This window comes from Arvicola amphibius, chromosome 12 (genome assembly GCF_903992535.2).
Source record: "Arvicola amphibius chromosome 12, mArvAmp1.2, whole genome shotgun sequence".
In the NCBI taxonomy this organism is placed as follows: Eukaryota; Metazoa; Chordata; class Mammalia; order Rodentia; family Cricetidae; genus Arvicola; species Arvicola amphibius.
Genome location: NC_052058.2, coordinates 85,862,356 through 85,877,269, shown reverse-complemented (window position 1 = coordinate 85,877,269; position 14,914 = coordinate 85,862,356). Strand labels below are relative to the sequence as shown.

The following is a 14,914-nucleotide window of genomic DNA, read 5'->3' as shown; positions in this document are numbered from 1 at the left end:
TTGCCTCTCCAGAGTCCATGGGGGTGGGGCCTTAGCAGCACACAGTCCCAGTGAGAGTCCCCAGAGACTGGGGACCAAGGCAGAGTGAATAGGTAACAGTGGGAGGGCTCACAAGGAGGGCTGGTTCAAGTGTTCTTAATTCCAGGCTCCGCTCCATGGACACGAGGGTGCAAGCGGGCCCTGAGGAAACCAGACTCATGGAACTGACTTGATCTCCTTTTCCAGATGGCCAGTCTCATTACCCAAGCCCAATGAAGTCCCAGCTTACCTATCTATTCCCTCCCCGTCTGGGCACTGGCACCCTGGCTGTGAGGTGTAGCTGGGGTGATGGCGAGGTAGTATGTTCCTCAAGGGGCCCTTGTGGTTCCTCCCCCAGAGCTATTCCTGGCCTGGGAGCTCCCTGCCCCCCGTCCCCCTGCCTGACCTGACCCCACAGCTGGGAATGGTTTGCTAGGGGTGGGGCAGACCCTGCCTATATAAGCCTGGACCTACGTCCCTCGGGCACTCTGGAAGCTCAGACCTGCAGCTGACCCACCAAACACTCCAGCGTGACCCCCTCCCCAACCAGCTCAGAAATGACAGGAAAAGACAGCTCTGAGGCTTCTGTTTTGAGTCCAAGCGAGACAGCCACCTCCGAGGCTTCTGTCTCGAGTCCAAGCGAGACAGCGCCTGAGCCTGCCCAGGTGCCCACCACGGAGTCTTCTGGAGAGGTGGTAGCATCAGAGTCCATGGGGCAAGAGCAGGCTCCAGAGCCACCGAAGCCTGACTCTCAGGCACTGGACCCCAAAGCCCCTGAAGCTTCTGCCATGCCCGAAACCGCTAAGCCTGAACCTCCAAGTGAAGGTGACTAGAAGGCGGGGGGACAGGTGGAGAAGGGAGGCAGGTATGCAGGGAGGGGCTTCTCATCTCACCCTCGTTTCCCCATCCCACAGATGTCCCCAGTGCCCCACTGCAGCTGACCTTGGAGGATGTGAGCCAGAGCTCCCTGACTGTGAGCTGGGAGCCCCCCGAGAAGCTGGGGAAGCTGGGGCTTCAAGGCTATGTATTGGAGCTCTGCCGAGAGGGAGGTGAGCACCGGGCTTAGTCCTGCTTCTGTCCAGCTGAGCAGGGCTAGGACAGCAGGGACAAGGCCAGTCCAGGGAGCTAGAAAGGGAGAAGGTGTGAGCAATGGTCTTAACTACCTGGCTACCATCTCCTGCTCCAGAGGGACCTCTGCAGGAAGAGATGCTCAATGACCTCAGGAGACCTTCTGTCCTCCAGCTCCAAGGAGCCTCTGAGGAATAGAAGTGTGGGGCATTGATCTAATGAGATGGGAAGGTGGTACTAAATCTCAGAGGACTTTTTTGTGGGGGTTAACCCAGGGGGCAGAAAGTGGGGGGATACAGAAGAGGGGACCCTAAAATGAGAAGTATGAGGAGAGCTAGGAAAAGTAGGTCCCTGACAGCCATGTTCAGCCAGGCTTCTGTCTCTGCCCCTACCTTGCTTTGTGTGACTTGGTGAACATGCCCAACCTTCTCTGGCCTTCTGCATCCCCACCTCTGGCCAGCATCCCAGAGCTCTAACACCACCTGGCTTTGATGTTACTTGATGCTACGAAAGTGGGGGGGGGGGAGAGACTATAGCCCGAGTAAGGTCAGCTTTTGTCCATCACCCTTGAGAAGAAAAGTCCCATGAGAAGGATGCCTCTGCCACGTCACTAATACCCAGACATTCTCCACTGCCCTCAGCCTCAGAATGGGTGCCTGTGAATCCCCGGCCCGCGATGGTGACCCAGCAGACGGTTCGAAACCTGGCCCTGGGGGACAAGTTCTTCCTGCGTGTGACTGCAGTTAGCTCCGCAGGGGCGGGCCCCGCAGCTGTCCTGGACCATCCTGTCCACATCCAAGAGATCATTGGTAAAGCCCCTTCTTGCTTCTTGCTCACAGATGCAGTGGGGAAACTGAGGCCAAGGTCAATGGGGCCCAGACAGCCATTTCCCCCTCTTACACACACATGCACAAGTCACATGCTAACATGTCTTGCCTTATGAAAGATTCAGGTTCTTCAGCAGCAAGAAAGAAGTCCGAAAAGCCACTCCCATAGTGGTCCAGCACCCCCGCCACCACTACTGCCATCAGGGAGCAGCTTCTTGCTGCCCAGAGATGAAGCTCAGGTTCCCAGCACTAGAAGCTATCCATTCTTACTTTTACCTAATCTTTATCCCTGAGGTCATAGAAGCTGCCTTTCTATTTCCTCAAACCTGGATTCTGGAACACAGGGAAGGCCCTCCATGTCCCCTGACCCTCAGCAGGAAGAGGAGTCTGTGCAAAGGGTCTGTGAATTTTTCATCCCCAAAGGGCAGTGTCGCTGTGAGGACCTCGAGGCCAGCTGCTGTCCCTGTTGCTAATATTTCTATTTGCGGGGTGCGTTAGCCTTAGTCCTCTGACTCCCCTCCCAAAGCTGCTCAAGTTTCAGACTGTTAATGACGGTGAGTCATTTGGTCTGATTCAGGTCTCTGGGGACAGTGCAGGGCCCCAGGGTGAAGAGAGACACGGGCAAACAGGTGTTCTAAGTAAGACCTTCTCCATCTTCCTTCTCATTCTTTGAGGGATGGATGGAGGCTGGAAACAGAGTCTACATTTCCAGACAAGGTATCTGGAAAGAGAGGTATCTCAGCCATAGGAGGGCTCAAATGTAGATTTGAGGAAATACACTGCTTTAAGGTGTAAAGGCATAGAAGACCAGAACCCAGACTGACATGGCTCAGTCAAACCAGGCAGATCCCAAAGGGCCCACAGAGTGACCTGGTCTTTCAGAAGTCTCAGGTCCTGGTGCCCACACAGGACTGTTCACAGCCAACGAGCTGCTCGGCATCTGCTCCGGTGGCTTTCAAAGACCAGGACACGATCTGGGTGAGATAGCGCATACCTCCCACCGCCAAATCGGCAGCAGGATGCCTGCACTGACGCCAGTGTAGAGGCGCTAGGAAGTCCTCCTGGTTGGCAGAGTCTCAGCCCTTCCCCGGGCCCCAGGAAGCTCAGACTCTGAGATGCCTCTGAGACCTGGTGTTGAAGGAGCAAGCCAGACTCAGCACCCACCTCTCCACCAAAATTCCTCTGGCTGAAGAGAAGGGGATTTCCTGGAGAGAACGTGGCGAGGAGGCGATGAACAAGCCAGGAACAGCCGGACCTCTCATGGGCTGGGCAGGGCAGGGTGGGGCCTTCTCCAGGATCCTCAGCTGCTCAGCTGTCCCCCCACCCCCTCTGGGCCACCTGGAGCTGCCAGGCATGCCTGACCTCCTGGAGAGGTCCCTGGAGCACTCCAAACCATGAGGCTCCCAAGCCAAGTGCCTGCTCAGCTAATCCTTGGAGACACAGTGTTCCTTCTTCCTGTGCCCTCCTACATGCCACTGGCCAACTGTTGCCACCTGTTTACCGCTTAGAAGGCTCAGGCTCAGTCCCCACACCATCCCCCAGGGACCAGGATGGCAGCTGCTGCAGCTTGCCTCGGAATGCCCAGGGGTACCTGACTAGGCCATAGTCAGGAAAGTGGTTCCTACCAAAGTAGGAGGCTGACCCAAGACTTCGGGAAGGACTTACCACCATGCCACGAGGAGACAGAGAGGGTTGGTAGGGGAAAAAGCTGGGGCACCTGCTCTAGCGCCTGTGCAAAGAGCCTGAGCCTCCCAGCAGGCCTGGAGGCAGAGGCTTGAACCAGTGAGGTTCCACGTTCTCAGAAAAGTCCTGGGTCCCTGGGGTGCACGTTCGGAATCAACAGGAAGCCTGCCCATTCAGTTCCCTAGGCGGACAGATGTGGAATCCGCCTCCCTCCAGGGGGAGACAGAGAGCCAGCCCGGTCCATCTGGAGCTTGAGAATGCCTACACCTCAGGGCAAATCCCAGCCTGGCAAGGCTGAAGCGCCAAGGGAGTGCCGGAGATACCAACCAGTTCACACTGTAGAGCCCCTGACCTCTTGAGAGCCTCTAAGTTCTCAGCAACCCAAGGGCCTTAAGGGATTTGGGTCCCTCAATCTCGGCATTGAAGGCTTTGCCCTCCCAGTGAGGAGGCTGCCCAAACTCGGAACATACTAAGTGGGAGCTGTCCTGTCTAGCTGGCACCCACACTTGCTATCCCCTCCTCCTGCCTCAGAAGTCCTCACTCAATTGGGCTAAGCCCAGACATCTGTTTTCATGCAGAAGCCCCCAAGATCCGTGTTCCCCGACACCTTCGGCAGACCTACATCCGCCGGGTGGGAGAGTCCGTCAACCTACAAATCCCCTTCCAGGTAAACCTGCCTCGCTGGTAAGATTCTGATGCATCATGAGAGACCTGGGAATGTCAGGATTCTCACTGGAGTCTGACTGGGACCCATAATGATGGCTGCCTTCCCAGTTTTGCACATAACTCAACTGTGAGTGAACCAATCGCAGCCCCAGGGCAGGCCACGCACTAGAAGAAATGGTTCTGGGCAGCAACTGTGGGATCAGTAGGACAGGTTTCCCCCGCACGGCTATCGTGGGGTGGCAGTGGGGTGCTTATACCAATCTGTACTCACCCCAAGCCCATCTTTGTCAGGGGAAGCCCAAACCACAGGCCTCCTGGACCCACAACGGCCATGCGCTGGACAGCCAGAGGGTGAACGTGCGCACTGGGGACCAGGACTCCATCCTCTTCATCCGCTCCGCTCAGCGCTCAGACTCAGGCCGCTACGAGCTCACTGTGCGTCTGGAAGGCTTGGAAGCCAAGGCCAACATTGACATCCTCGTGATTGGTAAAAGGGCAGAGGGGAAAGGGCTGTCTCGAAACCCTCGTCCCCTACCTTCCATCCCAGAGCGGATGGGAGGGGAGGGGAGGCTAGGGTATCGTGGCAAGTGCCAAATTGTGGGTGTGGAGACTTCCTAGTGGTTCTGCTTCCCCTTACTTTCCTTCATGATCTGATCCTGCAGAGAAGCCTGGGCCCCCAAGCAGCATCAGGCTACTGGATGTCTGGGGTTGCAATGCCGCCCTTGAGTGGACTCCACCCCAGGACACAGGCAACACAGAGCTCCTGGGGTACACGGTGCAGAAGGCGGACAAGAAGACAGGGGTGAGGCTGGCTGGGCCATACCAAGGGTAGGAAAGAAGTGGTTCAGACCAAAAAGGCTCATTTCACTGAGGGGCTCTGGATGGAAGACTAGACCAACTATCAGTTGACCGACTCGCTCCACGGTCCTAGGCAAGCTTCTCCTGGGCCTCAATGGAACTATCTTATTATGCTAAATGTAGACTCTGAGACAGGCGGTTGGGGCTGGGGCTGGGAACCGCCACGTTTAAACATTGCCCAGGTCATAAGGCTGCAAGCCTGCCAACCACACTCTGAGTGGCGAGGCTCCTGAGCTCCTATGAGGAACCCAGTAGTCCTTATCCCACTTCCAAGTCCCTCAGGCCCAGTGCTGGATGGTTCAGCCTCCCAAAGCTGGGACATGGGATGAGCCCCTCTGAGGAGAATTCGAGTAAGCAGGAAAGACAAGAACTGGGTACGAGCTGGAGGTCACCCAGCCCTTGTCCCGCAGCAATGGTTCACGGTGTTGGAGCGCTACCACCCGACCACCTGCACGATCTCAGACCTCATCATTGGGAACTCGTACTCCTTCCGGGTCTTCTCGGAAAACCTGTGTGGCCTCAGCGATGCGGCCACCACCACCAAGGAGCTGGCTCACATCCAGAAGGCAGGTAAGCGGTTCTGAACCTGGGCAGGAAACCTAAGCAGGACTGGTATTCCAGCATCTGTCGCTACTGCTTCTTCTGTGTCCCCACACCCCTCTAGGGTTCTCGGTCCCTGCTCCTTGGAGCATTTGATGCCCTTCCCCCCACTCAATAGTTCTTTTCTCTTTGATATGAGTGTATGTGTGATTGCGTACACACACTGACATGGAATGACCATAAATAACGGGTGGGAACGGACAGATTTTAGCAAACACCAAAGCAAAGTCATGCAGATGAGCGGCCCCTCAGGAGGCTGTGTGCTTGTTCTAAAGATGACTGTGGCTGCCAACATCACAGAAGTCACTGGGTCTCCCGCCCAGTGTCCCCAGGGGCACACTCTGAAAGGTGACGTGGACATGATAGGCAGACTGGCAACCTGTAAAGACACACACCTCCCCACCCAAGACTGGCTGTGGTATTTACTGTTCCCATCAGGCATCTGATCAGTGAGGGTAATCGTGAATCTTCGGGACTCCACCTTGACCCCTGCCTGTCCCAGATCCTCCCCACGACACACATATACAGTGACCCTAGAAGCCACGCTCTTAGTTATTGTCCATTTTAATTACATTTATTTGTGTGTAAGTGTGTGTTCACACGCACGTACGCATGTGGACTCTAAGGACAGCCTATCAGGTCTCTCCTTCTATCCCTGGGCCCCAGGATTAAACACAGGGTGGCAAACTTGTTGGCAAGCATCCTTACCCCCGAGCCATCTCAGTCACCCTGGAAGCCACACTTCTGAACAGCAGCCCAAGCAGCACAGACATAAGTTTTGTGTTGAAAAGAAAGGAACGCCACTCAGGCCTCAAAGACAGACAAAAATGGAATGTGATGTTTGGTTTCTGCCTCACGGTCCTGTGGCTCTGGTTTCCCCACCCACTCCTCTCTGTTCACCTTCTGACCTGCCTCAGCTCCACTCAGCTAGGCTTTCTCTGGTGCCTGACAGTTTCCACGTGTTGACCAGGTTGAGCTTCCCAAAGCTTAGGGGTTGAGGCCAGTCTTCTGAAGCCCCCTCAACGCCTATAACCTCAAATTCTCGCCTGAACTCAGATATCACTGCCAAACCTAAGGGGTTTATTGAGCGAGACTTCTCAGAAGCCCCGTCGTTCACCCAGCCCCTGGCTGACCACACCTCCACTCCCGGCTATAGCACACAACTCTTCTGCAGCGTCCGAGCTTCACCCAAGGTGAGGGAGGGGCCCTGGGCTGGTGGGGCGGGCAAGGGCAGCAGGGTTGAAACTGTCTCCTGAGAGCCGGTTGCAACCCACGTTCTTACGTCGTTGTTCTTCATCTGACCTTGCTTCCAGCCCAAGATCATCTGGATGAAAAACAAGATGGACATCCAGGGTGACCCCAAGTACCGTGCGGTTTCTGAGCAAGGGGTCTGCACCCTGGAGATCCGGAAGCCCAGCCCTTTTGACTCTGGGGTCTACACGTGCAAGGCCATCAACGTGCTAGGGGAGGCTTCTGTGGACTGCCGATTGGAGGTCAAAGGTGAGGGTCTGAAGGTTCCCTTAGTTTCTGGCCATGGGGGACAGGTAGGTCCCTCTTTGGGGCAGGAATAGATACAACTCAGAGTGAAAACCAGAGCAGGAGACAGGAGTGGGAAAGGGTTAAGGCCTGTTTGACTTTCCAGGTGGGAAGATGTTCTAGTTGGGCATCGGGGTACTGGGGATCAAACCTCAAACCTCCTAGTTCCCTCCTATCTTCCCCCAAAGGCTAACCTGTAGGATCTCTTTTCAGCCTCTGCCACACACTGAGGAGCAACATGGCAGACTGGGACAAGGAGACAGGTGAGCGGATGGGCCCACTCTTTCAGCTACCTCCAGTGAGCGCATGGTCGAAGAGGACACTGGGAAGGGAGAACCCACTTCCCAGGCCCAAAACCTCACCAGAGAAGAGCTAGGCAGGAAGGGAAGGCAGTAGACAGATCTGGGTACAATTTTGCAGCTAAAGTCAACTAGCATGCATGTTCAATTTGGTAAAGACAGGGTAGGGCTGGGCCATGCTGGTGAGGTCCGGAAGGGAAAGGTACAGCGTGGGTGGTCACAGGACAGGGTCTAGCCTCGACTTTGAGTGACTATAAACATAGATATCTTCTTTGCACCTTTTTCCTCATCAGAAAAGTAGGGACCCAGCCCTTGCCCTTCCTTCTTTATCCAGTGGCTCCGAGGTTCTGGAAGAACTAGAAAGTTCTAGGGCTACACTAGGCGGAGTTCAGCAATGGGAACTGAGCCTGAGGAAGCACAGAGAAGGGTGGAGGTGACTCTCCACCTGACTCCCCTACTTCTCTTCTGGCAGCTTGGTCACACACCAGGGCTCAGAAGGACATTGTCTGCCAGGTCCTGCAGGCCTGAGGATGGGGCCCTCAGGACCAAAATGTCTCTCCACGGATACCCAAGACCAAGACATCATAGGAACATGGAGAGGCCTCTGGTACCTGCAGGCCCCCCTCCCCCAGAAGCTGGCATCCAGCCAGACCCAGGAGTGGGCTTGGCAGGCCTCAGGTCAGGCCTCCTGGGTACGAGAGTGCACCCAGAGGTGCAGTGACTGGTGCCCCCTGCAGAGTTGTACTCTGGGTGAGAAGCAGTCAAATAAATGTGTGTGGTGTTACAGCATGGGCTTCTGTGGCAGTGAGTGTCATGGGAAGATACTATGTTACTATGCAGGGAGACACTGTCACCACAAGGAAAGTACCAACAGGAAGGGTCCCGCAATAGCACAGGACAGTTTTCAGACATGTGAACATTCCGGATCTTGCTTCCTGATTCACAATGTGCTACCCTAAATGTGTAACTATAGCAACAGAAACACCATCTTGGAACCTTCCTTGTTCCATCTGCTCCCACACCCCTCTCCCAGCTTTCCCACCACTGCCACCATTGCGTCTTCTCCGCTAAGGTGATCTAGTTTCCCTCTGATAGCCCTGGGGTGGTACCGGCCACGCACTCTCCACAAGGGTTCACAGTCTTTTATTAGACATAGGGACCTCCTTGGGCGCCAGGGACGCCTCACCTCCCACTGAAGGAAGAGCCTTGAATCAAGACTTGGAGTCAATATTCACACTCAGAACCTGTCACCCTTCCCTGCCTGCTGTCCACACAAGGAAGAAAGCCAGGTTCAGCAGGGTATGGATTGGTCCTGAGACCCACAAAGGCCTGCACTATACTCGTAACACAGCTTCTGAAACCCCTAAAGACTGAACTTAACCCCCCCAGGAGCATTTTGGATATTTGAATGCCAGCAAGGCAATCCTTCACACTCTCAAGAGCATGGTCTCTGGTCTGCTCTGGCCTGCTATACCCCACACCAGGAGTGCCCATGTCACCTGGGAGCCTCTTGGAGGCTTCCCTCATCTTCCTCCCCACTCAGACAGAATGTTCCCAAGGGTTGTACTTTCTGGGGCTTTCTTCTCCTGGGGCCCAGAAGCAGAGACAGTGTCATCCAGGAGAGTCCAGGCCTGCCTCTGAGAGTTGGTGACGCTTGGTGGCCCAGAAGACAGAAAGTTACACTGGGGACACCCAGAAGTTCTGGGCAAAAGTGCTCAGTGCTGCCCTCTGCTGGCTACTTGAGGCCAGCACCTACTGGACCATGCTTATGTCCCAGTGCTTAGAGGCCCACTGGAATTCCAGGACTGTGAATAAACAAAATCCGAGAGTCGGTCCCTAGTCCCATTCTTTCTGCCTCGTCTACGTATAACCACAGGCTTGTCGGGGTAAGGACTACAGGCATTGAAGGACCTGTATGACCAGAAACACAAAATCCTTGGAGGTGGGGATAAAGTCTCTTTTCCTGCACTTTGCTATCTTTTCCTACAGAACAGGAGAGAAAGCAAAACCAGGACATACCCACTTCTCTCTATCCATCCTCTGAGGGAGTCTTATCCTCACCTTGAAGTTGGTCTTAATAGCAGGCCCCCCTGTTTGACTGTAGGAGCCAGAATATTTTAGCCCTAGATCTCTGAACGCCTTGTAGAACAGCCAGGTATGGGCACTCAGTATCTCAGGGCACCCAGTTCCCTGCCATAACCTGACCCACCTCCAAAGCCTCTTCCAGCTCCCCAAGGTACAGGGCAGCTGGATCCTCGTGGAAGGGGCCCTGCTCTGTGGCATCTCTTCAGAGCCTCCCTGGTGCCTACAGCTCACACCCTAGCTGGGGCAGCTGAGGAGGAGCAATGGGACAGTTAGGACACTGATTGTGGGCTGGAGGGAGCGAGGTGGAGGCTAGTCATCAGCCTTCTCCTCTGGGAGGTCATCGTCAATGGGAGGCTTGGGCTGGCATCGGAAATGGTCATTCCAAATCTTCAGAAAGGTGACCCGAAACTTGTGGATGCGGAAGGCATAGACGATGGGGTTCATGGCCGAGTTGCCATGCGTGAGGAAGATGGCGATGTAGATGAGGATGCTGGGCTTCTGGCAGGTGGGGCAGAAGAGAGTGATACAGTTCAGGATGTGCAGTGGCAGCCAGCTGAGGGCAAAGAGGAAGAGGATGAGCGCCAAGGACTTGGCGATCTTCAGCTCCTTCCCATAGTACTTCTGTGGGTCACCAGAGGAGGCGGAGACTTTTTTGTTGAGCTGCTTGCGGATCAGGTAGAAGACCTCCAGGTAGATGAGGACCATGAGGAGCAGCGGCGGCAGCACCCAGACGAAGAAGTTGAAGTAGACCATGTACTCCATGCTGATAACCTTCTCGAACTCACACTTGATCACGGGCTCCCCAACACTCCCGTTAGCTGCCCAGGCTTGCTCCACCTCACTCAGATTGTTCCAGCCGAACATGGGTGTCAGGCCTACCACAAGGGAGAGAATCCAGCAGCCTGCAATGGCCACTGCTGCCCGCCGCTGGGTCACCACTGTCTTGTACCTGGAGGGAAGGAGAACAGGGTATGAGAAGAAGCCCCATGACTCTGCGTGGACCCCTCCCCTGAGGCTCACCTGCCGCTAGGGGCTCTAAGAGGAGGCTTCTCCACATTGAAGATCTAGTGTGTGTGTGTGTGTGTGTGTGTGTGTGTGTGTGTGTGTGTGTGTGTCTTTAGCTCAGGGGCCTAACCATTAGAATCTAAGGTCAGCCCAGAGTTTGTAAACTCCAGCCTCATTTCTCTTCCAGCAGAAGAAGGAGATTCTGAGGAGTCATAAAAATAATAACAGAAACGGCTGTGGCAGTGCACAAACATCTTTAATCCCAGTTCTGGGGAGGCAGAGGCAGATGAATCTCTGAGTTCGAGGCCAGCCTGGTCTACAGAGTGAGTTCCAGGTCAGATACGGCTAAATAGAGAAGCCCTGTCTTGGAAAAAAATAAAATAAAGAAAGGAATGAAGAAAGAAAGAAAGAAAGAAAGAAAGAAAGAAAGAAAGAAAGAAAGAAAGAAAGAAAGGAAGGAAGGAAGGAAGGAAGGAAGGAAGGAAGGAAGGAAGGAGGAAAGAAGGAAGGGAGAAAGGAAAGAAGGAAGGAAGGAAGGAAGGAAGGAAGGAAGGAAGGAAGGAGGGAGGGAGGGAAGGAAGAAAATAACAAAGGACCCCTTTTAAGAGTTTCAAGCAAATGGCCTAAGTACAGCTCACTCATGCGCACCTTGACCTCACTGGTTTCTCACCGTTGGACTGTAACGCCCTAGGGGTGGCAGTACAGGGACAGCCCACAAGACCGAGGTTGAAAATGGTTGAGAAGCCTTCCCAAGGCCACACAGAAGCTACCAGCACCATCCCATGCTTCCTAACAAGTGTCCGTTCTCCCAAAGAGCCAGGTGATGAACACACCAAGAGGATCCCAAGAGTCCTTTCCACACCGGGCCACTCCTTTTGGTTCTGTTCTGCTTGGCTGTAAGCATCTCCTGCCTCCTTGGCTTCCCGTTCGTTCCTGTTTTAGTCATTTTACAGATTGGTCTCAAGGACAAGCTCAGCACTGCTCAACTAATTGGGACGGATTCTCGGGGAAGAATGTGGTGTTTGCTGAGCATCTGCTAGTACTTCCTGCTTCCTCTCATTCGCTCAGTGGAACCTGCATGGCTGCAGTAATCAACAGGCAATCATCAGAGGCCTTCTGCCTGGGGCACATGAATGGCTGCAGTTCTCAACAGGCATTCATCATCTCTGTGCTGGGAACAAGATAAAAATTCCTACCGCTCCATAGCTCTTATTTGTTTATCTTTTCTAAAAACATGATTTATTTATTTTTATTTTACATGCATTGGTGTTTTGCCTGCATGTATATCTATGTGAGGGTGTCGGATCTCCTGGAACTGGAGTTACAGACAGTTCTGAGCTGCCGTGTGGGTGCTGGGAATGGAATCCCGGACCTCTGGAAGAACAACCAGTGCTCTTAACTGCTGAGCCGTCTTTACAGGCCCTGTTTACCAGTTTTTATTTTTAAAAGATTTATTTTATGTGTCTAAGTGTTCTGTCTACATGTATGTGCACTGTGTGTGTACCTAGTAACTGAGGGGGTGAGAAGGGGGCATCCGAACCCCTAGAAATAGAATTACAAATGGCTGTGAGCTAAAATATTGGTGCTGGGAACTGAGCCTAGGTTCTCTGCAAGAACAACCAGCGCTGTTATCAGCCAATCCATCTCTCCAGCCCCTAGGCATGTATTTTTAAATTTTTTATTACAGTGTGTGTGTGTGTGTGTGTGTGTGTGTGTGCGCGCGCGCGCCTCAATGCTCCTGTGGAAGTTAGAGGAAAAACTTGGGGGAACCAGTTATCTCTCTCCTTTGAATTTGTGGGTCTTGGAGAGTGTTGTCAGGCATGAGAGCAAGTGTCTTTCTTTACCCACTGAGCCATCTCGCCAGCCCTGTGTAGCTCATATTTTGGATCAAGTGACGATAGCACAAAAGCCAGGAAATAAGGGCTCTCCATCGCGATGTGCCCTTCAAAACTAAGCAATGCCACGCGGTAGAGTTTCAACCTTTTCCAGGTCTGCAGACACATTTGGAATGACTCACAGGAGACAAGGTTGCCTATCAGCCAGAGGTGACAGCCTCTCTTGACGCTAGGGGTTCTAATACTATCCCTGGGGGCTTCCCATGTCTCTTAAAATGACACTACCCAGAAGCCAGCCATAGTGTCCTCTGCCTGCACTCTAGTGTTGGAGAGAGTGCCAAAGGCTGGGGCCTGCACAACTCTGTGCCAAGAACTGGCAGAGTGGCTGCAGCCCAATTGTTATTTTCCAGTGAAGTTCCTGAGAGGGCTGGGGTGGCCTCCTGAGCACTGGGCTGTAAAGGAAGGGCTCCAACTGTTTTCTTCTGCCCTGTGTTGGAAGACTCCTCTGCTCTCTCTTCCTTAGACACAGTTCATCTGGGCCCACAAGGACCCACTGATACCCACCTGCTTCTGCAGGCTATGGAGATGAAGAGGTAACAGGGAGAAAGCAGATACCCCTCTGACAGGCCAGCACTAGAGGGGGCTTCAGAACCTCACATCTAATTCCTTCATTCCAACTCTAGCGCCTCTAATGTCCTGGCTGCCCCCTACTCTACGATAACAGGATTCTTGTGTTCCCAAACTGTCAAGCAGCCTTAAAGCTGGCTCATTCCCTGATGCCTCACTCTGGCACTGCAACACGGAAGCCATATTCTCTCCCCTCACATCCGCAGCCGTGCAGTCAGGCTGCTGGATCCTTTGTAGGCAGAAGACCTGAATGTGGGCACCGAGTCTGCAGCTTGCTAACTCAATTCCTCCTTCGGAGGGTAAGGATGATATAGAAATGAGATAATGCTCAAGTACTCTGCAAATACCCTCTTAATACTCCCTAGCCTGAGCTCCCACCTCATCAAGCTCCTAGACAAACACACCTGCAACATCCCAGTGCCTCCAGGAGCTCCGCAAACATAGCCTAGGTGCTCTTCAAACAGCTTACCCAGGTCTGGCTCGTGGGCATCTCCAAGCCTTCCCATCATGGCCTTCCAGACACAGGGAAGCAAGTTCCAGGCAAGAATTTACAGGGAAAGAACAGAAAGGCAGATCACCTTATGGGGTACTGCCTTGACCTTCATCTGGTGGGAGGTTGGTAGACTAAAATGAGCCCCCTCCAGAACAAAAGGGGTGCGGGAAGGGTGGGTCAAGGCTTCTGTTCCATATCGCTGTGCATCAAATCTTTCCTTTATATCTTTTTTTATAGTTTGTGAAACCATTTCACAGCCAGGCCTCAGGGGAACTTCAGAACCACACTGTGTGGGCGTGCAGCATGTAACAGAATGGCAGTTATATGGATTCAAATGTCTACTGCCCAGATCTCCTATTTCTAAGCCCAAACCTCCTTCAGGACCCAGACTACCTGGGTCATTTAGATGCAGATAGTGGCAGATTCCAAATATCCTTTGCTTTAGCATGGATAAAACTGGACCTGTTCAGGAAGGGCATCACCCAAAGACGGAGGTGAACCAGGTGATCCCAAGTGCTGAGAATGGGGTCTATCCCAAGCCCGCACATGAACCCTGATGACAGAAGAGATAGACACCATCCAAGATGGAAGAGAGGGGCAGCTAGAAAGGGGCCGTCTCCCCCTCCCCTTCCTGACTGCCCGAGGGTCCCGGGGGGTTAAAGCTTTCCTGGAGCTCCTCCAGCACCAGGTCCCAGCCGACCCTGCAGGCTGGGGTATCAGTTCTCATCTGTTTTCCTTGCTATTTTTTCCTTAGTAGGAAAAACTAGACCCAAGACCTTGGCTGAGGTGGGGCAGCTCTCTGGGGCCAGGGGAGACACCAATCTCTCCCTGTGCCTGAGAATAGGAAGTTGATGCATGGGGTGGGGCCATGGAAAACGTCTCCTGTTCTTGAGGAAGTCTCTCTTAAATCCAGACCTAAGTCCTCAACCACCTCCAGGGGCTACATTGGGAAGTTCTCAGTCCCAGGCAGAAGGTAGAAACAACAGAGCAACAGCCCCTTAAGGAGTTAACGAGGGAGACAGGCATGGTAGCCCTTGCCTATGTTCTCAACACTTGGGGCCAGAAAGCAGATGCAGAAAGATAAGAAGTTCAAGGTCATTCTCAGCTACATAATAAGCACGAGCAAAACTATCTACATGAGACCCTGTCTCGAAATTTTTTTTGAAACAAGATTTATCAGAAGGCTTTGAGCTAGGCATGGCAACTCACACCTATCCCTCTGACCCTTGGAAATAGAGGCAGGAGGATCATGAGTTCGTGGCTAGCCTAGGCTATGTAATGAGATCCTGCTTCACTACCCCTCCCAAATGCAAC

At 53.5% G+C, this 14,914-nt stretch overlaps 2 protein-coding genes across 11 annotated transcripts in view; one reads left to right on the top strand and one right to left on the bottom strand.

Annotated features, from left to right (window-relative positions):
* Nucleotides 1-575: 575 nt before the first annotated feature.
* Mybph (myosin binding protein H) lies at nucleotides 576-8,514 on the top strand. Its single transcript, XM_042054031.1, has 11 exons — nucleotides 576-843; nucleotides 933-1,067; nucleotides 1,728-1,895; nucleotides 4,175-4,263; nucleotides 4,554-4,749; nucleotides 4,925-5,064; nucleotides 5,531-5,690; nucleotides 6,777-6,913; nucleotides 7,034-7,264; nucleotides 8,028-8,233; nucleotides 8,343-8,514. The coding sequence occupies exons 1-11, from the start codon at nucleotides 576-578 to the stop codon at nucleotides 8,512-8,514; spliced, it is 1,902 nt and encodes a 633-aa protein (XP_041909965.1).
* A 168-nt stretch (nucleotides 8,515-8,682) lies between these two features.
* The window catches only part of Adora1 (adenosine A1 receptor), a 57,146-nt gene continuing 50,914 nt past the window's right edge, over nucleotides 8,683-14,914 (bottom strand). For all 10 annotated transcript variants that reach the window (XM_038350235.2, XM_038350236.2, XM_038350234.2 and 7 more), the window contains one exon: nucleotides 8,683-10,589. In XM_038350235.2, the coding sequence (XP_038206163.1) occupies nucleotides 9,950-10,589 (640 nt within the window). In that variant the 3' untranslated portion in view covers nucleotides 8,683-9,949. The remainder of the gene's footprint in view (nucleotides 10,590-14,914) is intronic.